Source organism: Pocillopora damicornis, chromosome 14, assembly GCF_964200805.1.
Source record: "Pocillopora damicornis chromosome 14, jaPocDami1.2, whole genome shotgun sequence".
NCBI lineage: Eukaryota > Metazoa > Cnidaria > Anthozoa > Scleractinia > Pocilloporidae > Pocillopora > Pocillopora damicornis.
Genome location: NC_142683.1, coordinates 16,496,583 through 16,519,233, shown reverse-complemented (window position 1 = coordinate 16,519,233; position 22,651 = coordinate 16,496,583). Strand labels below are relative to the sequence as shown.

General features: G+C 39.7%; 1 protein-coding gene and 1 long non-coding RNA gene across 4 annotated transcripts in view; both read left to right on the top strand.

The window, feature by feature from the left end:
- LOC149034742 (uncharacterized) overlaps positions 1-22,651 on the top strand; it is a 367,942-nt gene that overhangs the window by 267,197 nt on the left and 78,094 nt on the right. The gene's annotated exons all lie outside the window — the stretch shown is intronic.
- Positions 1,685-2,733, top strand: LOC149034746 (uncharacterized). The gene is made up of 2 exons (XM_089194658.1): positions 1,685-2,084; positions 2,279-2,733. Exons 1-2 carry the CDS (start codon positions 1,709-1,711, stop codon positions 2,731-2,733), a joined length of 831 nt encoding a protein of 276 aa, XP_089050784.1. The 5' UTR covers positions 1,685-1,708.

Genomic DNA, 22,651 nt, shown 5'->3' with positions numbered 1-22,651 from the left:
CCACTAACTTTCTAATATTTATGCGGTATTTTCATAATTTATTCATTACAATTTCGTGCAAATGTAAAACGTAGACTAAAGCTGGCTCGATCTGTCCTCATGGGGCATCAGGTGAAAACGTGTTAATCATTATATTGGTGCGGAAGAATTATATTTCTATAGTTATTCCGACATCCCTCAACGTACGAATTCAGGCGAATTTATTCATTCTAGAAGTTGTGGAGTCGGAAACTGATGTATGTCTTCATTAAACTTTTTTTGTGGCTCACGTCAAATTAATTTATGTTCGCCTCTCCTTTTCATATTTTCTTTATCAATGGATATATATCACTGTCAAAGGATTCTTCACAAAACAGTTTAATCTAATCCGAAGAGCTAATGATAGCTCTAGAACTCGAAAAGACTTTAAAAGTTATTTAATTAAGGCAAACACAAGGTAACTGTTAGATAATCCTTACGTAGTACATGTAATGTTATTCATATGTTATGCATGTGATGTTTCACTATCGTCAATTTGCTGAAAGGTGGATAAACGCATTGAAATCAAAATTGATTTTCTTTAAGCTCAGCTCACTGAACTACAAGTCTGCTGTCAGATGATTAACGTGGACGCTATTTTAGTCCCTTAACTTCCTCATTTTTCAATATATGCGTCAGCAACTGAAATTAGATTCATGAAACAGAAACGCGATCTGTGACAAAAATCTTGGCAATAACTGGTGTCAGCCGCAAAGGTACAACTGACGACTACTGGTCATTCTGATTTTTCGGTCATTGCTAACGTAGTACTTGTGGTCATAAGCATGATCCTAAGCAGACCCCTGCAAAAGTTTCACCAAAACTGCAGAGACCTGGAGATTTTGGCTTAAAAAAACAACATTGGAGTAATATCAAGGTAAGAAAAAAATATATTTTTGATTTAAATGAAGCCTTTTGAATTTTCTCAAACACACTTGTAAGTGCAATGACAGCTGAACGTTCCTAATAAAGACAAAATAACCTTGGCTTTGCTCTCTAAAATAATGACTAAATATTTAGAAAGCAATCAAATGATTTGAGTGATCAGTTCTGTAATGTCTACCCTGAAACGGCGTTTAAAAAATTGAAAACCATTTCTAGCTTCCGCACAGAACTCACGTTGTGCTTCTTCTGTTGTTTCGCTGCTCGTCTGTCTTATGTAGTCCTTTAAAATGATAAGTTTGTTTGGGACATAAGGATTAGTTTTTTTTTAGCAAAATAACTGGCCCAGCTGTGACTACCATATTTTCCGGACCTGTTAGGAATTCGCATCAGCTGATCTTTTTCAATTTTTTTTTTCTCAGTTTAACACAGAGAACTCTTACACAATAAACTTTCAGCACCTTAGCTCTCTCAAAGTTCAGAGCCCTCTTACTTCATAACTTTTTCATTCAGCACGATGGTGTTGTAGTCTTCACGGCTTACTGTTATGAAAAATTCCTAAACTACACAGCATTGAATCATTGTTGTTAAGTGCTTCTTAATAATTGTGTGCTGAATATATTACACGCCTATCAAAACAACAGTTCCATTTACTATGAAGCGAAACTAACGACGTACATCTAAAAAGTTCTGCTTTGATTCTTTTTTATCCCTCAGTATTGATCAAAGGATCACCAGTTTTTAAGGAGAGATCAGTGTATTGTATTTCAGCAACGAAGTGATTGAACGAATATTTATAGAGGATTTTATGATGACAACCCGTGTGGACATAGACGAGCATGCATCACTCCTGCACCGCTCAAGCTATTACCTGCCTCTTCCAAACGAAGACAGGCAAAACAAAAGATCCATCAAACTGTGGGCTGTAGGCTTTACCTTGCTGTTACTATGGAATATTGGTGGCCCATGTGTGTACATGATTCGCAGTGTAAATTGTTTCAAAGACAATTCCACTGTCTATTTTTGTGAGAAAGGCGCACTGTTTCCATATTCCGAAGAACTGGTGATAACATGGCTTGCTACACTCTCTGTTTTCACAGTCATCATCATCTTGGTACTGCAGAAAGTTCCAGATTTTCTTGGATACAAAGCCATCCTACATCAGCTGAAATTCCTTCCCTCCTGTTGGACTCTGATGATTCTTTTGTTTGTATCCTTGACCAGATACGTCAAGCTCGCTATATCTGCCAAATCCATCAATTCCTGGATGATATTGATGGGTTTGGACTCTGATGATTCTTTTGTTTGTATCCTTGACCAGATACGTCAAGCTCGCTATATCTGCCAAATCCATCAATTCCTGGATGATATTGATGGGTTTGGACTCTGATGATTCTTTTGTTTGTATCCTTGACCAGATACGTCAAGCTCGCTATATCTGCCAAATCCATCAACTCCTGGATGATATTGATGGGTTTGGCTTTTAACTATATTCTAAGAACTTTATTTGTTGGCTACTTGAATTATACGCAGATGAATTTTCTGAAGCGTCAATATCCCAGTTATATCTTTGTGTTGTCAAAGCTTTCCGTGCTGGTGTTATTTGCTATCTCTCTAATGAACTTGCTCGCCACCATCTTAGAACTTACTGTTCAAGTTCATAAGGTACATCGGTCTATGGGAGCACAACACTCGGAGTATTTTGAAATGATAAATGATCTTCTGCGTGACTTTGGTACAACCACTTTCAGATTCAAAATGACGAGTTTCTTTTGGCAGAAACTTTTCATTGATGATAAAAATATTCTCTCTAACCAAGCACCTTTGCAGTGATAACATAGATGATAGAGCAGTAAATCAGAGAGTGTATAGATTGGTGGGAGTGACGGCCTCTTATCTCATTAGGCGCAATTTTCGATTCAGTGTCGAAAGTAATCTGATATTTGCTTCACCACGCTCTGTAATTGGTCCAAAAAACTCTCATTCCCTTCGGAACTAATCAGATGCAACGCTAAACCCAATCGCGACTCGTACCCTCGCGTGTTTCCACGACCTTTGAAGTTTTGCTCGGTTTTACCTTGAATTCGTATCCGTTCTTTGAGACAATTTCCTCTCCACTGATTTGCCGATGTAATAACTTTTGTTTTGGTTTCAAGACACTTAATCGAAATGTCCTATTAGGAATTCTATTATTTTCTATCTATGCGAACGACAGAGAAAATGGCTTAAACGAATTGTAAATAGCCTGTTCGCCATCTCTCTAGTTAAAAACGCACATGGCATAATATTCGTGTTTTCGTATTTCAAGCGAAATTGTTAGTTACTTCTTAGATGTTTCCTTTAACATATAAACGGGTGTAAATCCTATTATACCAATTTCATTTCATTTTCATTACTGAGACTCATTATATTTTTATTTGCTTGCTTTTTTTGTTACGGACGCGTTCAAACGCAACTAATTCGGTGTTTAAACCAATAAAAGGTTAGTTTGATTCAAAGGTTTTGCGCATCCTCAATGCACATATTTGTAGTGCAAAATCGTTGCAGTGAACGGCTTTCAACTTGAAGAGCGTTTAACTCCAAGTGGCACCATGAGTGTTCGTGTCAATCAGGAGAATCTCGAGCGTGAGTCATCGATTCCCACGCGCGAAAATTGGAATGGTTTTAATCTTATCTAAAATTTCTTTGCTAATGGAGAGTCTACATTTCCATCTGTCTGTTCTAAACGGCGAAAGATTAGTCTTCAAACGCAGCGAAATAATTTCCGCCTGAGTGCAACGCCAAATCAACACACCGCTAGTTGTATGTTAGTGAATATTTTATAATAGTGGTGTCTACGTTAGTGCGTGACAGTCTGTCACTCCATTAAGCAAGAAACAATAAAGTTCCGCAAAGAAACTTGTGAAAAACAAAAGTAAATGCGAGTTGAAAAGAGTTTCGTAAAATAAATACCTGCTTTAGAATGTCTGTTTTTAAGAAGTGCGTGACTCGATATCGGCATATAGCGAGACCACGTGAGAATTTGGAGGAATGGAGATGCTTCGTGACAAAAGTCACGCATTGAGACCCTAATGCTGCTTTTTTCTGTTTTTAACCCCATTTGTCGAGAGCATATATATTAAATATAATTCAGGCTAAGTTGAGTTGATGGCTACTGCTACCTGTTGTGGTCATCTTTTTATATGATAGCGTTAAGACAGAAATTTAGTAGCAAACATTTCTTCACATCTTTAGTGGCCATGGAGAGGATTTCAACTGAAGTTCCAATTGTGGACGTTGAAACAGCTGACAAAGAAATTAGTCAGGATGTTAATGAAGACTACTTACGAGGTTCACTTTAAACCTCAGTTTCTTTACTACAAGAACATGCACTGTGTATTCCGGCTGTATGTAGATCGTAGCAGAGGCACAGCTGCATGTATGACCACCCCGTGGGGTGTGCTTCCTAGTTATAGGTCACGATCACGACCGAACTGACTACTGACTATAGCATTTTGAACAGAGTTAATTACAATAATGGGGTCGCACATTTTCGAAATTTTGGGGGTAAGACAAGTCTAAGAAAATAGGGATTAAATGACGGAAAGTTCGCAGTTAGAAGGTCGTTACCAGCGCGTATTACCAAAAGTGACTAAGATGGGGTCGATAATTAGCCATACAATAGACTATAATGGGGTAGGGGTTCTGAAAGGCCAACGGCAGATGCCCCACAAAAATTGACTCAAGCAACCTCTCAATTTATCTTATATTTTTTCTTCTACAGGTGGTTTTACCATCATGACAGCCTGCCCCGAAATAGATCAGCCACAGATACGGAAATCAGCCAAAATAATACTAATCTGGCCAAGACAACGAAATTCCTTTATCCAGTGGTCTTCAGTTTGTTGTTGCTATGGCAACTAGTAGGGCACTTCCGAACATGATTAGTGATGTTGCTTGCATCAGGGTCCAATCCACCGCCTGTCAGTGCAATAAAATGCCGCTTTCCCTTTTTCAGAACAGCTAACAATAGTGTGGCTGGCTTCGCTGTGTATTTTCACCGCTGGCTCAGTTGTTGCTTTTCGGAATGTTCTACAGTTCCCCGGTTACAAGGCAATTCTATATCAGCTCATGTTTGTTCCTTCATTCGTGGCTTTGGTTCTTCTTCTCACCCTCGCCTTGTGTCGTTACATCAACCTATTCATTTCTATCGAGTCTTCTTCATCTTGGGTCATAATTTTTTTCCTCGATAGTAAGTTATATTCTCAAAAGTTTAGCTGTAGGATTTCTAATTTACACCTATGGGCGGCCGTCACCGCCAAAAATACAAAAATATAATTGGTTGGTAATTAGTCTAATTGTCTTTTGGAGAACGCTTGATCTTATCTTAAGAGATTTATTTCAAATACAAATGGACAAGTCGCCTTTGGTGAAATGAAATATTCAAACAAAAAATGTTTTACACAATTCAGGAGCTGTTTAGCCAACCTTGTTGAACTGATTCAAGAAAAACACGAGTGGCCAAGTGTTAACTGAAATGGTTCAGTGTCGAAATGAGAAACGGTTCTGCTTACTGTACTTTGGTTTAGTGACTTGACACAAACGGTTCAGAGTAGTGTGAAATGGCTTAAGTTATCGGCAAATGGTTAATCGTAAGACGCAATGGTTTAGTATCGAATCAATCTCCTCATAGTAAAGTGAAATGGTTTAGCGTGACCTTAAATGGTTTAGCGTGACGACGAGCGTGAAAACTGCTGTACTTTAAATGGAGAATTCTTACCTTGGTCACGGTAAGAATTCCCCATTTTTCTACCTCAAGATAAAATAAGAATCTGAAACAAAAGGAATAACAGAAATACAGATAAAATACATCATTTTACACGACAGCACATTTACCGTCTAGACAGTAAGAACCATAGCCAGGAAACGTGATAAAGCGATTCATTGTTTTAAGACGACGAAACTACAACTAAAGGGCGCCTAAAAACTATACAGTTTTTATGGTTTTGAGGCACACTTTAGATTCTTATGCTGTTCCATTTCAAGCTTGACTTGTTCATTTCCCTTTTGTATTTTTGACGGTTACGGTGTAAACCAACTGCTGTAACACTAAACCATTCCGGTTGTACTAAACCATTTGTCGTCACGCTAAACCATTTGGGGTCACGCTAAACCATTTCACTTTACGGAGAGTAGATTGATGCGATGCTAAACCATTGCGGCTTACGATTAACCATTTGCCGATGACTTAAGCCATTTCACACTTCTCTGAACCGTTTGTGTCAAGTTACTGAACCAAAGTACAGATAGCTGTACCGTTTTTCATTTCGACACTGAACTATTTCAGTAAATACTTGGCCACTGATGTTTTTATTGAATCAGTTCAACTAGGGTGGCTACACAGCTCCTGAATTTTATAAAACATTTTTTGTTTGAATATTTCATTTCACCAAAAGCGACTTGTCCATTTGTATTTTAAGTAAATCTCTTAGGATAAGATAAATCGTTCTCCAAAAGATCATGATTAGACCCCATCGGTTATTACACACCAATTCTATTTTTGTATTTTTGGCGGTGACAGCCGCTCTTAAGTGGGCTCCTGTTTCAATTTGAGTTGAAGAATTTCCGGCTTCTAGCTTGCACAGACTTATGGGCCAAGGAACTCCCTGTTTCATTCTCACAACGCACTGTTGCGATTCTCCGTTCCATGACATAGCTTTCGTGTCTTAGTACTTTCTCAGTCTTAGTGACTTTCTTTGAAACATTTTCATGACGGATTGAGGAAGCAAGGTCGGAAAACAGTCAAACGTGCCTTCTATTTCCGCGACAGAGGTAAGAACGCATGGTTGTATCAGATTTTTTTTTAATTGAAGGTAAATACTTTTGTTTCGAATTCTTTTAGTTAAAATTTCCTCCTTCGAATGTTTCTCATCTGTCCGAACTTTCTCTAATTTCCGACAATGAAAGACGTTCCTGCAGTTAGGTGACGAGGATTGCTAACTTTTACTTAGCGTGTATTAATTGTATTGCCGCTTCGTGTTACTTATAAACTTATTAATTTGAGCTTGTTTGAACAAGTTACAGCTATCGAATTCACAAAAATTCGCAGTCAATACCCGGCGTTTACCTTGGACAAAATAATTAACTCGGGAGAGTTAAAGGAATATGCAAATAATATCGATTTGATTCAGTGCAAGCGCTGTTGATCGAAACACTTTCAGTTTCGTTTGCGTGTCATGTGGAGCATGCACACAATCGTGTTTGGCGCTAGCTTTCTTGTCGGGCTCATGTTTGTATTAACTTAATTTGCTCCCGTACATATGATGCATTTGATCAAAAAGCGATAAACATTTTCAGCGTATTTCATGTGCTTATGTTTATCATTTTATAATTTGAAAGTAATTTTTTCTTTTCGATAGACTGCTTAGATTGTCCTTCCAAACTGTACTGTTATACTGATTTCCTTGTTAAATATTAAGACAAGTTGGTTTTTCTTCAAAAGTCAGCCAGTGATTTACTGCAAGCGTCCTTTCAATTAACTGCATTCGAGTTTTATGAATCCATGTCATCAACTGGTAATGATTGATTGGTATCTGAGTAAAGTTTTACCTTTTGTCATCTGCTAATTAATATATGATCAATCAATAATCACATCAACTGAATGTTTCCGATCAATTTTTTTTAATCAAAACTGGTTTAGTTCTGCATGAGGCTGCATGCATCCAAGTGTGTGTTTGGTGATAATTTATGTTATTACATGGCAAGGTAGTCATGGGGTAAATGTAAAGTTCTGATTGGTTCTTACTTGGTCAGGATTTTTCCACAAAGACCATCATCGCACCTTACAGACAATCATAAAACATGGAAATTCAAAGTAAACTAGTTTAGTCCAAGTGACACTAGTGCATTACAATTACCTTGCTTTCTTAAGGGGTACTAGGGAATATTGGCACCATGTCATTGCTATAGTGGTACAACCTTGGGCCAATATTCCTCTGTAAAGTCCTGGCAATCGGTTGGTTTTACACTTACAGGCTATTTTGAATTCCAGCACAATTGACTTCCTTGTTACTCTAAGTTTATTGAAAGTTTTTGTACTTGAAGACAGCCAGCAAGGATTATTTGTTATGTAAAAAACAACCAGTCTTGATTACTAGGAGAATTAAAGTTAGCATCAAAACAATGTAAATATAGAATACTTGCAAAAACAATTAGTTAAATATACATATACTGGTAAGCATACATCAGCATTTATAAATGTATATATTTCACTGTTTTTCCAGCAATAAGTGTAACAGTTGAACCAACAATCACCTTTATGCGTATGGGTGTCAGCTCAGCTGTAGGAAATTGAATTAAAGAAACATATCTTTTATAAGTTTTGACCAGTAATCCCTATTTAAAAATCAGATAAGAGAATTTTTCTTTGATGTTATAATTGATTTGCTCCTTATGAGAAAGGATTCATCATAAACTCTCCCCTCTTGCGGAGACATGGTGTTCTTATGATTAGTGAGGTGGACTCAGGGTCGGGAGGTCTGCATTTGTAACCTGGCCTGTGCTGGACTCAGGATTAAGAGGTGTGGGTTCTGGTAAATGTGCTGTGTTCTTGTGCAAAACACTTTACTCTTACAGTGTCTGTCTCCACCCAGGAGTATAAATTGGTAGCAAAAATCAGTTAGGGAAACCTGATAAAATGCTAGGGGGGTGAAAGGGGGGGGGGATAACAGTGGAATGGACTTGCATCCTGTCCAGGGTTGGGTAGTAAATACTCCCAGTTGTTTCATATGAGGAAGCCAGGATTAATTAAAGCTCAGGTCTTGGGTGGGTCACTGTTCAAATCCAGATGTGACCTAACTACCTACCACTTCTTAGTTTAAATGATTTAAATTATTGCTGTTACAAATTATATGAACTTGAAACACCCAGATGTTGATTTTTGCCCAATTTATTTCAGTCAATTGGGAATGTCTCAAGTAAATCTTGAACTTTATTGTAATGAGAAGTGAATTACTGTTTATTTAAATATTAATGCTTGTTTTCTTGAGTATATATATCTTTTGTTCTTTTACTGCTTTAAATATGCTATTAATATTAATTACTTGTGATTTTGTGTCTATGTATCCCTCCTATTCTCAGAAGGGAAAAAATATTTAGTTTACAATTGGGTAATATGTTGAGCTAATTTTTTTTTCAGGCCAGGATGACTTAAAACAGCAACTTTTTGAAAGAAGCATTCCCTTACAGTTGCTATGGCTAAAGAAAGAAGTCCAATTAAGGTTCCATCTGAAAATGAAGACTTACCTGACAAACAAAATGCTCCAGATTTTGATGAGGACACTTTACGAGGTGAGCTAGGTTCAACTTTGGCTTCAGTCATTGTTAAAACGTTTTCTATTCCACCAGTTTCAAGAATGTAAGCAGATGTGGAGAATAATATTAATACACTGCATGACCACTTTAAAGGATATTTGGCCAGTCATGACTCTCTTCTATGATTACAATATGTTGTTCATTGACTGAGAGGATCTATGACATATTTGTTATTTTCTTTTCTCAAAGTTCAAAGCAAATTACACAAAGTTATAATAAGTAAATGCTTTATTTGATCATCATAGAACATCCATTTTGTAAGTTTGCATCATAAGTACCTTCATCATCATTATCATCTTTCTATTATATTATGCAACAATCAATTGAAAGTTTCATCTTCCCCCAAGCAACCAATTTCCAGTAGAGTGCAAGTGTTATATCATTGAATATGGAGGTGTTTAACCCTTGACACCCTAACATCAGTATCCATATTCTCCATACTATTCTTTGTATGTTTCTTGTAGTACTGAAAAAGAGCATTCTTTTGAAGATCAATGCTTCTTAGGTTGGTGATCATTTCCTTTATTCTCATGAGCTTAGTGAATGATTCAGCAGTATTACTGTAAGGAGAAGTGAGATGCTAGTCATTCTTAGGGTTTAAAGAGTTAAGGTAGATAGTGAACTTTCACTAACAAATGGCTCAGAAGAAAAATGTCTACAAGGTCTAGGTTTTAAAGCTTGGTCAATTAGTTGAAAGTCAGGTTGCTAATAATAACACATTATTAATTTTGCCTGTGGAATAGGAATTTCAGGAAACCTATCTCCAAAAGTTTAAATGTCTAAGGGTTTGCTTCTAATTGAGTGATGCTTAATTCTCATCATTATTATTATCACTGTTGTCACCCACATTATTAACATCATTATAAATATTAATCTCATCTTCTTTATCATTATTCTTCTCATTTGTATGATAACTATTTTTCTATAAGCAATATTGCTTCTGGTTTTTATGATTGCAACATTTGGATCTTATTGCCTTATTTACTGGGGTGTGTCCTGTGAAGGGGGTGTGGGGGGTCTCCACACATCCTCTAAGCTTTTCAGGGGATGGGTCGAGTCAGGCAGGTGTAAAAGTGGCAGCTGGCACAAGAGGAAAAATCTGCATATTTTAAATCTCCAGATCTTAGATCTGCTTATACACTAATTAATTACAACTACAGATAATTATTAACTACAATCACAGACTTTGACACAAATGATTTTTCATTTTTTCTTTGCAGCCACAGCAGATGTTTATAGGAATGAGGGTAATGAGGCCTTCAAGAAAGGAGATTTCATCAATGATATTCATTTTTACACCAAAGGAATTAAAATGAACTGCAATGACAAAGAACTGAAGGCCAAACTGCACAACAACAGGGCAATTGCACATTCTAAACTTGGTAATATGATGAGAGTTTTAATATGCATTTTTTTTTCTATTTTGAAGCTATTGAGTTGTCAGTAGTAGTTTTCTGAAAAAGGTGATAATTTTGAATGCATGCCCGGAAAAATTTACATCTTATCTTGGCCTCTCAAATATACAACAAAGTAACCTCTTACCTCTTTCCCAAAACTATTGCGGGCGACCAGCGGAGCCCGCAATCCTAATCTCAACATTGGTTACAAACGCATGCGCGGCAGTTATATAGCCTTGCAGTGACTCGAATTTAGCAAAAAAAGTCGTCCTTCCAAATATTTGTCCCTAGGGACACTAAGAACCAATGAAATGAAAGGACGTAATTTGAGCATAGGCGCTTTGACCACGCGAGCGTGTGAACTTGTGATCGGAACGTTTCCTGTTCGTGTCTGTTGTTGTCGGGTATCGAAATCTTCCGGCCATTGCGAGAGATCTGTGTTCCTCCTTGGCGTTGTTGAACTGTAGAGCGAGAGCTGTGCGTCCATTGACCTTGGCGTTGATCCATTGAAGACTTGAACTGTAGAGCGATCGAGAGCTGTGCGTCCATTGACCTTGGCGTTGATCCATTGGGCAATTTCTTGTAAATCAAACCACAACTTTGCTACAAATGACCAACAGCGATGTAACTTTCACAAGTACCCCCTCGTCGTCTTTGTCAGATAATGCCAAACAAAGTAGCTGTTAGATTTTTCCTAATTTTGGTTTCCCTGTTCTACGTAGAAGTTAGTGTCACGAGACCTGTTTTCCATATTTGGTATTGTACACGAGGTTTTCTGTTTTAGATTAAAAATAGTTCTTCCGCCATCTTGATCTAGTTACTGTGTTCCTGGCCTTTTATTCGGAATACACAACAATTGGCGACGAGGATGGGATTCCTTTGATCAAGCACAAGCGGTTAACAGGAGTGGGTCGTACAAATCACGTTCAAAAAGGGACAGAGACGACGAAAATAAAATTATGCCGGACGAAGCACCGAGCGCTAACACGAGTCAAGCCATCGGCAAAGTGACAAAGTTTGTGGTGGGAGCGGATTGGGAGTCCTACACCGAACAACTGGATTTTTACTTTCTTGCAAATGGAATCAAGGAACCTAAAACAATGAAGGCCGTACTTTTGACGAACCTTCCGGTGGAAACTTACCAATTGGCGAAGGATTTAGTGGCCCCCACACAACTGAAAGATGACGCCATTACCTATGAGATCATCGTGGAGCGAATGCGGGAACAACTGAAACCTGAAAGATCAGCGCTGGTTGCGAGGTATGAGTTCGACAACCGAGCCAGGAATTCCGGTGAGTCAGTTAGTCATTATGTAGCCACGCTGAAGCACTTGGCCACAGAATGTAAGTTTGGAGAGGCCATGCGAACCGAGCGCCTTCGTGACCGATTAGTTTCAGGTATCCGCGACTCGAAGATGATTACGGAATTGTTGAAAGTAAAACTCGCCGACCTTTCATTTGATCTCGCGGTTCAAAAGTGTTTGGCCATTGAGCAGGCTAATAAAGATGTTCAGGTGCTTCAGGGAGAACAAGGGCCAGGCACCCCAATCAATAAACTTGACACTGTCAAAACTGGGGAAGAACAAGCCATATCCAAGCCACCACCTAGGGCCGAGGGTCCCCGAGGTAAGGACAGTAAGAAGTCTAAACCTTGTTACCGCTGTTCAGGGTCACATAACTCACAAAAGTGTCCCTTCATGAAAGAACGCTGTTTTCATTGTGGCATCATTGGACATACACAGAGAGCATGTAGGAAGAGACAGGCCACCTCACAGATGACTGAGGCTGGAATAAATGTCATGGAGGGTGATGATTCCGAAGAAAGTGATGGAGAATTTGGGAACCTGTACCATGTCTCAGACATTAAAAACACAAAGCCCATTTCACTTAAGATCTACCTTGAAGGCCGCCCAGTGACTATGGAGCTGGATACAGGTTCAGTGGTGTCAGTCATGAGTGAGAGGGTGTATTTGGATTACCTCCGCCACATTCCTTTAAAGGACACCTCCTTGAAGTTGCGCACATACACAGGAGAGTCAGTGAAGCCTATGGGGTTTTGCCATGTGACTGTGCAGTATCAGGGACAGTCAAAGAAACTTCCCATATATGTAGTGAAGAATGAGGGACCCACCCTTTTTGGCAGAGAATGGCTGGAATCTATCCATCTGGACTGGCCCTTACTTCGTCTGGAAATATCCGACACCATTCCAGCCCTGGAAGATGTCCTGAGTAAGCATGGAGATGTTTTCTCTGAAGGTTTGGGCAAAATGAAGAATATCCAAGCACGGATCCAAGTTAAAGAGGATGCCCGGCCTCGATTCTGGAAAGCCCGCCCAGTAGCGCTGGCTCGTAAACCAGCAGTGGACGAAGCATTGAGAGAGCTGGAAGCTGAAGGAGTTATAAAGAAGGTAGCTACTAGTGAGTGGGCTGCTCCAATTGTGACACCTGTGAAGAAGGATGGCAGTGTAAGAGTGTGTGGTGACTTCAAAGTGACCATCAATTCACAGCTGGAGGTAGACGAGTACCCACTTCCCCGCATTGATGATATTTACGCCAGCCTAGGTGGGGGAACGTTGTTCAGCGTCATTGACCTTCGTCAGGCTTACTTACAAATGGAGGTTGAGGAGCACTCCAGGCCTTTCCTCACCATTAACACAACCCGTGGTTTGTTCCAGTACCAGCGCCTTCCTTATGGTGTAGCTTCGGCGCCAGCCATCTGGCAGCGAGCTATGGATCAGATCCTGCAAGGACTACCAGGGGTCTTCTGTTACCTGGATGATATCATTATAACCGGCCATACCATAGAGGAACACCTGGAGCGGTTAGTCGCAGTATTGAAGAGGTTGGAAGAGTATGGTTTGAAAGCCAACCGAGAAAAGTGTAAATTCCTTAGAAGTTTTGTGGAGTACCTAGGACACGTCATCTCTGCAGAAGGACTGCACCAATCCCCAAAGAAAGTAAAGGCTATCACTGAGATGCCGAAACCTCAGGATGTTACTCAACTGCGTGCTTTTCTTGGCATGGTCCAGTATTACGCCAAATTCTTGCCCGATCTGGCCACTCATCTTGCTCCACTTCATCGGCTGTTACAGAAAGATGTGACGTGGTTGTGGGGAGCTGCGGAACAAACTAGTTTTCTTGTGGTGAAAGAAATGTTGCTACAGGATAGGGTTCTGATGCGCTATGACCCTGACTCACCACTAGTTCTTGCCACAGACAGCTCCTCGTATGGTCTCGGAGCGGTCTTGTCACACCGTACTGCTGAGGGAGTAGAGCGTCCTATCGCTTATGCGTCCCGGTCCCTGTCCGAAACAGAGAAGAAGTTCTCACAAATCGAGAAAGAAGCATTATCTTTGGTCTGGGGTGTGAAGAAGTTCCAAATGTACCTGGAGGGTCGCCACTTCACCTTGGTCACCGACCATCAGCCTTTGAAGTACATAATGGACCCCGGGAAGGCTGTGCCAGTCACAGCAGCAGCGAGGATTCAACGTTGGTGTCTCTTCCTAGGAGCTTTTTCATACAATATCGAGTTCCGAGGTACCAAGCAACATGCCAATTGTGATGGTTTATCTCGCCTACCCCAACCATCAGCGCCCGCTGACAAGCCCGATGAAGTTGAAATATTCCATACCACCGTTGTCGAGGCCCTCCCCGTTACAGAGCACGACTTGAGAATGCAGACCCGTAGGGATCCAGTACTTTCCCGTGTTCTGGAGCTTGTGCAGTCAGGATGGCAAGGGACCGAACTTCACCCAGAGCTCATCCACTATGCCCATCGCGGTAACGAAATCACGATTCATCATGGAGTTCTAGTGTGGGGTAGTAGAGTAGTCGTCCCAGCCAAACTGAGAGAGAGAGTTTTGGAAACGCTTCACGAGGGTCACATTGGTATGGTCAAGATGAAGGGTTTGTCCCGGGGTTTTGTTTGGTGGCCAAACATTGACAAGGACATAGAAGGGGCCGTCCGAAACTGCGAGGGATGTCAAGAGTTGGCAAATAATCCAGCCCGTGCACCCCTGCATCGATGGGAGTACCCTTCCCTTCCCTGGCAAAGACTGCATATTGACTTTGCCGGACCAGTCGAGGGAAAGATGCTCATGGTAGTGATCGATGCCCACAGCAAGTGGCCGGAGATTTTCGTGATGGAGATCACCACTGCTGAAGAAACCGTTAGCACGCTGCGCTCTCTGTTTGCCCGCATGGGACTCCCTGACCAGATGGTGTCAGATAATGGTCCACAGTTCACGTCTGAAACCTTTAGGAAATTTACAACTGCGAACGGTATAAAGCATGTCACTGGTGCACCTTACCATCCATCAACCAATGGTCAGGCGGAAAGATTAGTACAGAGTTTCAAGAAAGGAGTTAAGGCTGACAAGTCCAGTAGAACCCTGCAACACAAGCTTGATAGGTTCCTGTTAGCTTATCGATCAGCGCCACACGCCACTACTGAGCTTAGCCCTGCACAGCTTCTCCTGGGTCGGAATGTTAAGACAAGGTTGGACCTGATTAAGCCGGATGTTTCAAGAAAAGTTAACAAGAAGTTGCTCCAGCCCAATGACCGCACTTTAAAGTCTTTTGACCAAGACCAGAACGTATGGGTCCGCAACTACCGCAGAGGTCCAAAATGGGTGCGTGGCACCGTCATTGAACAAACGGGTCCAGTCCTGTACAAAGTCAAGGTAAACGACCAAACCTGGAAACGTCATGTCGAGCAGCTACGGGATAGCAATCTTTGCCCACCTGACGCGGAAACGATTGATGATTGTGCTGTTCCGGAGGAGGTCGAACATGACACACCGCCTGTAGCTACGGGGACTGAGTGGAAGGATGCACCACCTTTGGCTGTGACGCCTATTGGGGAGTTTTCCCCTCCAGAACCACAAGGTCATCAACTAGATCCGAAACCTGAATTGATTACCACCCGTGCCGGTCGTTTGGTTAAACCACCTCCTAAGTTGAAGGACTATGTTTGCGGCTAGAGGGAACTGTGGTGTTTTCTTTCTGTGGTCACAGTACCAACATGTTATCTAAGATACTTTGAAATTTGTTTCTTGGATTTTGTTTTATTCCTTCTTTTCATTAGTGTACTATTTAGTCTTAAAAGGGAGGAAATTGTTAGATTTTTCCTAATTTTGGTTTCCCTGTTCTACGTAGAAGTTAGTGTCACGAGACCTGTTTTCCATATTTGGTATTGTACACGAGGTTTTCTGTTTTAGATTAAAAATAGTTCTTCCGCCATCTTGATCTAGTTACTGTGTTCCTGGCCTTTTATTCGGAATACACAACAGTAGCCCCGCAGTAGCTTCAAACATCACGTTGAATCAGCTGCCAACACTTACAAGAAATCAGAAAGTTATGTTATAGTTACAGTTTCAACATGAACATTGTAGTGCATGAATGTGCTTTCATTGATCTATTTAGAAAAGTTACATACAAATGTGATTAACAAAATAATATGTCGTAACAACTACAACATTGTATTTGTAAATTACTTTGCATTCCAGTTTGTAAATGAACATTTAATGAATGTCCTTTCACTCATCTATGCAAGAATAGTTATATACAATACAGTCATTTCGTTTCAGTTTTATTAACAAATAGTTTGTGTTTTTAACAGATATAATTCAAAACAATATTGATACATTTCTCTTTCCATTACAATTTCAAATAAATCATTGTTCCATTACATCAAATGACCTTGACTCAATCAATATGTCCATTTTATAATCAACAGTGTTTTTATTTACAACGTGAAAAAACAACCATTTTGTCAAACCCAACACAAAATAGAACTGGTGTATAATCAAACTGGTGTTACTGTTTCACAAGGTCAGTAAAACCACTCTTAGGTCTCTTTGTCTCGTTTATGGGAAAACAATCACCCACACTATGCAACCCTTTATTGCGCTGCAAATATAAATGCCCAAAATGGAAAAAGAACACAACGCCACTGTTTTACAATGAAATCGTTAACCTCAGTGAAACAAATCATGCATAGCCCTCGCACGCACTTCCTAACCTGTGGTTATTACTAGTAGTAATGGTAATTGGTTTGCAACATGTATGGCTAATCAGAGATATTTATTTCAATAACAGGAAATCACCAGGATTCACTAAGGGATGCAGAAGCAGCCATTGAGTTAAATCCAACTTTCCTTAAGGCAATTGCGAGAGGTTTGATATGTTAGCTGTACTATAATAATAATAATAAAAAAAGAACTCAACACTCTAAGGTTAAATGAGGTTAAATGGAGTTCAATCTTGTCTCAATTGACTTTAATTAAGAGGTCGAGACCACCCTGATGTACATTTGAATCCAGCTCTTGACTGTTACGCCATTACTTTCCATTAATTATGATGAGAATATTATTTTGAACGGGATGAAGAACTCAATGCGGAATGCAAAGCAAAATTTCAGCATGAATATTTTAGTTCCTTAAGTTCAATGAGTCACAGGTGTCAGATATGTTAAGAGCGTGTCCACGAGAGCACCGGGCAGTCGTGCTACATGCCATCTCACCGATTTTAATGAAACTTTGCCAGTTTAAAGGGTCTACCCCAAAACTCAAAAAGACAAACTGGTTTCTGTTTTGGTTTTTTTCCGGGGGGAGATAGACCAACCCCCCGGTTTTTCTTGCTTTTCATTAAGGAAATCGCTTCATTTAGGTAAACTGTATGAAGCTCTCACTGCGATGAAATTTAACCGATTACTTTGAGGATTTGCACACATATTTTTACATCCTTAGTTAATGTCTGCTGCGAGTATCAGTCAGTTTGATTGACGGCTTGTCAATCAACAGAGGCAGATATACGACTGTGTTTTTAGACTTTTCGATTCATCCAAATATTTGACAACTTTGAGGTCAAATATCTCCCGTTGCCAGAAAGCTACAACACTAATCTTTATTACCCTTTATAACCTATCATTTCATCTCTGAAAATCATCAAAAAAAATCTTTGGGCACTACTATATTTTTGTCTTGGATGCCTTTTAAAATCTGCGACTGTGACAAGTTTCTCTCGACTACACCTGTCACGCAATTCTTGCTCTAGGCGGTCACTTGACAAAATAAACCTACATTTTTAAGCTCTTTATACAAGATGATTGATCAGGAAAGGTGAAAAATGTGAGAAACTTTCGAGAAAAACTTTCGAGATACATGTAGACGAAAAATCAATGGGAAAATCGTAGCGTTTCTTTCTTCAGTGGTTTATTACTTTGAAGATTTGCTAAAATCAGCAGATATGGCTTTTGTAAGGCACAAAACATTCATTAGCCTATAATTTGATTGTTTATCATCATCATTACTCATTTTGGGAGATTTTAAAGTCACATGCTGCGTGTTGGTTGATATTACTACATGTTCCAGTGTGCTACAACTTCGGCTTTTACAGACGAGAAATTCTGCGCTCTCGCTCGAGAGCAAATATCAATAGTTCTATCGGACTAAAAACTGTGCTTCTATCCCGAAAATAAAATTAAAATAGTGTTGTCGTTGCCACTTACCGCCATCGAACATTTACATGCAGAACTCCGCTAAGCTAACATCTGTTGTGTGACCCGAAGACTCTCCGTAGGAATTATTCAAGCGCGTTGTTTATGCTGTCTGCTAGATAACAATTTCAGAATAATCTGTAGATCTCTATGATTATTTGCCTGCTTCGATCGTAAATTATCTGCATATTTTTTTCAAGCATTCTATTACTACATATAAATCTACATCTCTCTAGATCGAGTGTTGCCGGCGTTTAATTGCGTGACTTGTAAAATTTTTAAGTAAGAATGAGCCAGCTGTAATTTGACGAGTAGGCTTCCTGCAAATTTCCCTTGATGAAATCCCAAGACATAGCCAGTTGTTTTCGTGAGCAAAGACAATAAATATGAAAGAAAAGTGAGATGCAAATGTCTTTTTTTTTTTAGCTTAATAGTAGCTGTACCCTCTCCTGCAGTCTTCGTTTAAACTTTGCAAGGTCCCTCCTTATCTTCTGCCTTGTTCGGTCAGTTTTGAATTCTGAAGCTAGATCATTGGCATCGGCCTCTCCGTCCTCATTCATATTTACAGAGGGGGTGTTGAAGTCCTAAATGTAATAACTGTCCTAAATGTGATAAAGTCCTAAATGTAATAACATTTGGTCCTAAATGTAATAAACTCCTAAATGTAATAACATTTAGTCCTAAATGTAATAAGACACCAATGCAATCGTTCAACTCCTTCAGTGCATTGTTGTTATGGCGGACATCCACACTGAGATGTTAGTGACAGCTGTTGCACCAAAAAACCGCTGACCAGTATACATGTCACAATTTGGGCTCGCTGATATCAATCAGCGTCTTTTTACTTGCTAGACATCATGGTTCATAAAGCGGTTTATTGATCGAGTTGAAGAAAATCGTTTCAAGCCCAAAATGGGCTAGTGCTTGGCTGGAAGCTTAATAGGATGGAATAGATTGGTACGTAATCATTAATTTTTGGAAAAGACATTGACTACAATTGATGATGAACTAGCTTGCTATTGTTGATGTTATCGTTCGTGTTAAAGTCTTTAGTAGTGATGCACCATTTTAGAGCAGTTTGAATGATTTCGCTGTGTCACATGTTAATCCAAAAGAAAATTATTATTATCAGTAGCGTTACTGAAATTTTGCACATCAGTGTTATTCAGTGTCAGTTGATTTTAATGAAGCATTTGAGTTCATTTTTAAGAATGACTATCCTGATTTATTCAATTTTGAACTTAGGGTATTGCATTTCTAGCCCTCTATGGCTTTACTCCACCTCAGTAATCAGTTCATGTACCATATGACTATAAGTGGAAACTGTTGAGCTTTCTTTTTTCATTCATCTATATATCTATTAATTTTCTCCCCTCACGGCGGGGAGAAGAGATGAAGACAAAAAATGAAATATAAACTTGAGATCAACTTTAAAATATATTTTTTTCCCAATATTTCGGTTCGGCAACTGATGAACCCGTCATAAGGGGCTAAAGGAAGAAAATGAATGGTTCATTAGACCTTCAACTGACCATCATGTCTTGAATGTCGTAGCTCAATGGTTCAATTTGACTCTTGCGTGGAAAAAAGGCAACATGTCGAGACCAGTGATCGTGAAATGGGATAACATATAATTGGTCAGTAGATATCTTGCTCTGTAAGTCACTTTATCATATAGCTAGCAGCGCACGCGGGCAAGATGAAGTGAATCCTGTGTTCTGATTGGCTACCTGAGCGGGCATGATGGGCCCACCCTCGCCCGCTCGGGATTCCCCGTATTGATCCCACGCAAGAAAACTTACAAAGTTCGTAACTTTTGGACAATGTTTGCATATACATAGAAAAAAAATTAACGATCCTCCTGAGTTTATTGTGCTGCAAACACAGTTGGCTTTCACTATCGGCTCTCGAAATAAACAGGCCATTCTTGATTCTTATCAAAGCGAAATCTTTTGCTATACAATGAATCCTTTAATTATTAAGCCAAGAGAATATAAACTTTCTTGACCAAGCTTGTATGGTCAAGATTACTGGATATTAGCCTCGTTTTTTTCTACTTTTTTATGGACCAAGACTTCGTCTCGGTCCATAAAAACGCAAAAAAAAAGGAACTCGGCTAATATCCAGCCATTTTGACCTCACTCTTGGTCAATAACGCATATGAATATATTTTATGCAGACCCGTACAAATCTGGCAAGGGAAGACAGTACAAAAAATGCCCTTCCGAGTCTAGAATTTGTCTAAGGTATAAGTCGGTGGACTTCCTTTTCCTTATAATTCGGTTCGTGAAGTGTTAACTTCAGCACTGATGACAGAAGTATATCGTTAAAATCTGTTACACTTAAGAGTCTGAGCCAATGATATAAAGACAGCTATTGGTCAACGTTCTCATTGCTTTTACGTCCGTCAATTTGATGCCAAAAGCACATCAGTATCAGTATAAGGTTTTGTAACCAATGTTTCTCGACCTACGTCTTTAGCAAATAAAAAGACGCTGATTAATATCAGTGAGCCCGCAATATTCCATGAATATTGGTCAGAGGATTCTTTGGTGCAACAGCTGTCACTTTGACATCTCAATGTTAGCGCAGTTAAACGATTGCATAGGAGGCTTATTACATTTAGGACCGAACGTTATTACATTTAGGACTTTATTACATTTAGGACAGTTATTACATTTAGGACTTCAACAGGGGGACCTCATCGATAAACCAATTTTTGTTACGGCAGAAGTATAAGCGGCTGAAGTATCGAGCGATTTGCTGCTGCATCAACCGGTCAGTCTTAGACAACATTTCTGGCTGGTGTCGTCTCTTAAACTCGATATTTGGGAAATCACATTATAGACGGTTGCCTTACTAGTTTCCTCGCTTGTCCAGCACACGTCTAGGAGATAATTCTCTGCTCTCTGAGAAAAGGTGGCTGTTTTTTGTTTTCCAAAGAGCCCATCCAAAGTCCACTTGGCTAGTTTGGGATTGTTCATCAGAATTTTTACCTGAGGTCTGACCTTGAACGTAGCCACCCCCTATAGAATGGCAAGCCGGTCTTAGTCCATTTCCTCTTGATCTTATCCTAGGCGGAAATTTTTTGTCAGCTTCACTGAGTTTTTCTTTGTCAAGGTACATTTGGATGGCAGCCAATGACTGAAACGTCTTGATACATCCTTCTTTTAGCAAGAATATCTCGCTCTCTTGTTCCGTCTCTGATGGATTGGGTACAGTTCTCGCGATGACCCGCGTTCAGAAATCTGTGCACGTTGCTGATAACCACCCGCTTCTACGATTAGTTTGCTGAAGGTTTCTTATGTGATGAGCCTAGTGAGACCCTAAGGTGCTTCAAACTGTGCCAGTTGGTCTGCGCTATAAACTTGTCGCAATTCTTAAGTCAGAGGGAGGATCGCCCACCTCTATCTATGTGAGCTCCTCTACAGTACCTGCGTATCCCTAGCAATCATATGATATAAAGTTCATCTCAGTCACAAATAACCAGTTAGGAAAACTGATGGTTAGATAAGCGCTCTTCTTGCCCTTCTTCCTTATTCATTGCCGACTCTAAGATAGCAGCTACAGTACGTGTTCTATTTAGGTTTACAGTCACCTTGCCGCCACCAGGAAGACTCGCCACCAGCTTTGATTTCTTCTGCCATCTGCAAATTCATCTCTCTCTCACTTTATGTCTCCAATTTTTATGAGGAGGATACTGGCATTTACGAACCCGAAGGTCTGAATCTCACACCGAGTTGTGCCCGATATTTGAGGTACATCGTGAAATCGTAATCTCCGAATAAGCCAATACGCGCTAGAATAAGCTTCATCTCGGACGAAACGCATGTTTGGGATACATCGACATCTCTCAAATGTTTTTTTTAAGCTGTATACCCACGAACTTAGAGGTACGAGCTGTTGCCGTTCCTGGCCAGCGCGAGAAAAATAACATTTGGTTCTACTGTTAGTTGCAAATGAACAAGACAACTGCACCATCTTGACTTTATCGATTCGAGTGTTAGATTGAATTGAGGGCTTTTTAGACACTCGATTTCTTATATGGCATCGCTATGAAGACGAAATACAACTTACAATACACTTACACTACATAGGATTAACAATGTCTGTTGCACTGTTGCGAGAAGGAGGAAAATATTACCGGAAGTGGAAACTCTTTTTAAAAAGAGTTTCAGAGACGTTTCAGAGATGTCTATCTTTGATCGGCTGTCACCAAAAAATGACCCCCACTTAGATTTAATAGGAAAGTGAACTTACCAACTCCTTGTTGAGAAATTGGAATTCATTTGACCGATACGCCGGTTGTTTCAATTTTGCTTTTTCCTCGGGCTGCTATGAAACAGTTCAGAAATTGACTAATGAATAAAATGTTTTGAAATACCATTCGGAATTTGCCTTTTTTTTCTGCGTGCAAATCAAGGGTAGACAAAGTTTTTAAAACATTTGACTAGAATTTCGTGGAGTTCACCTCGATAATTTTCGTCGGCCAGAGTCAAGACGC

Excerpts from the sequence above, each read along its gene's own strand:
- LOC149034746 (XM_089194658.1), top strand. The coding sequence starts at position 1,709 with ATGATGACAACCCGTGTGGACATAGACGAGCATGCATCACTCCTGCAC. Across the intron at positions 2,085-2,278 it reads GCTGAAATTCCTTCCCTCCT|TTTGGACTCTGATGATTCTT; the intron begins GTTGGACTCTGA and ends GATATTGATGGG.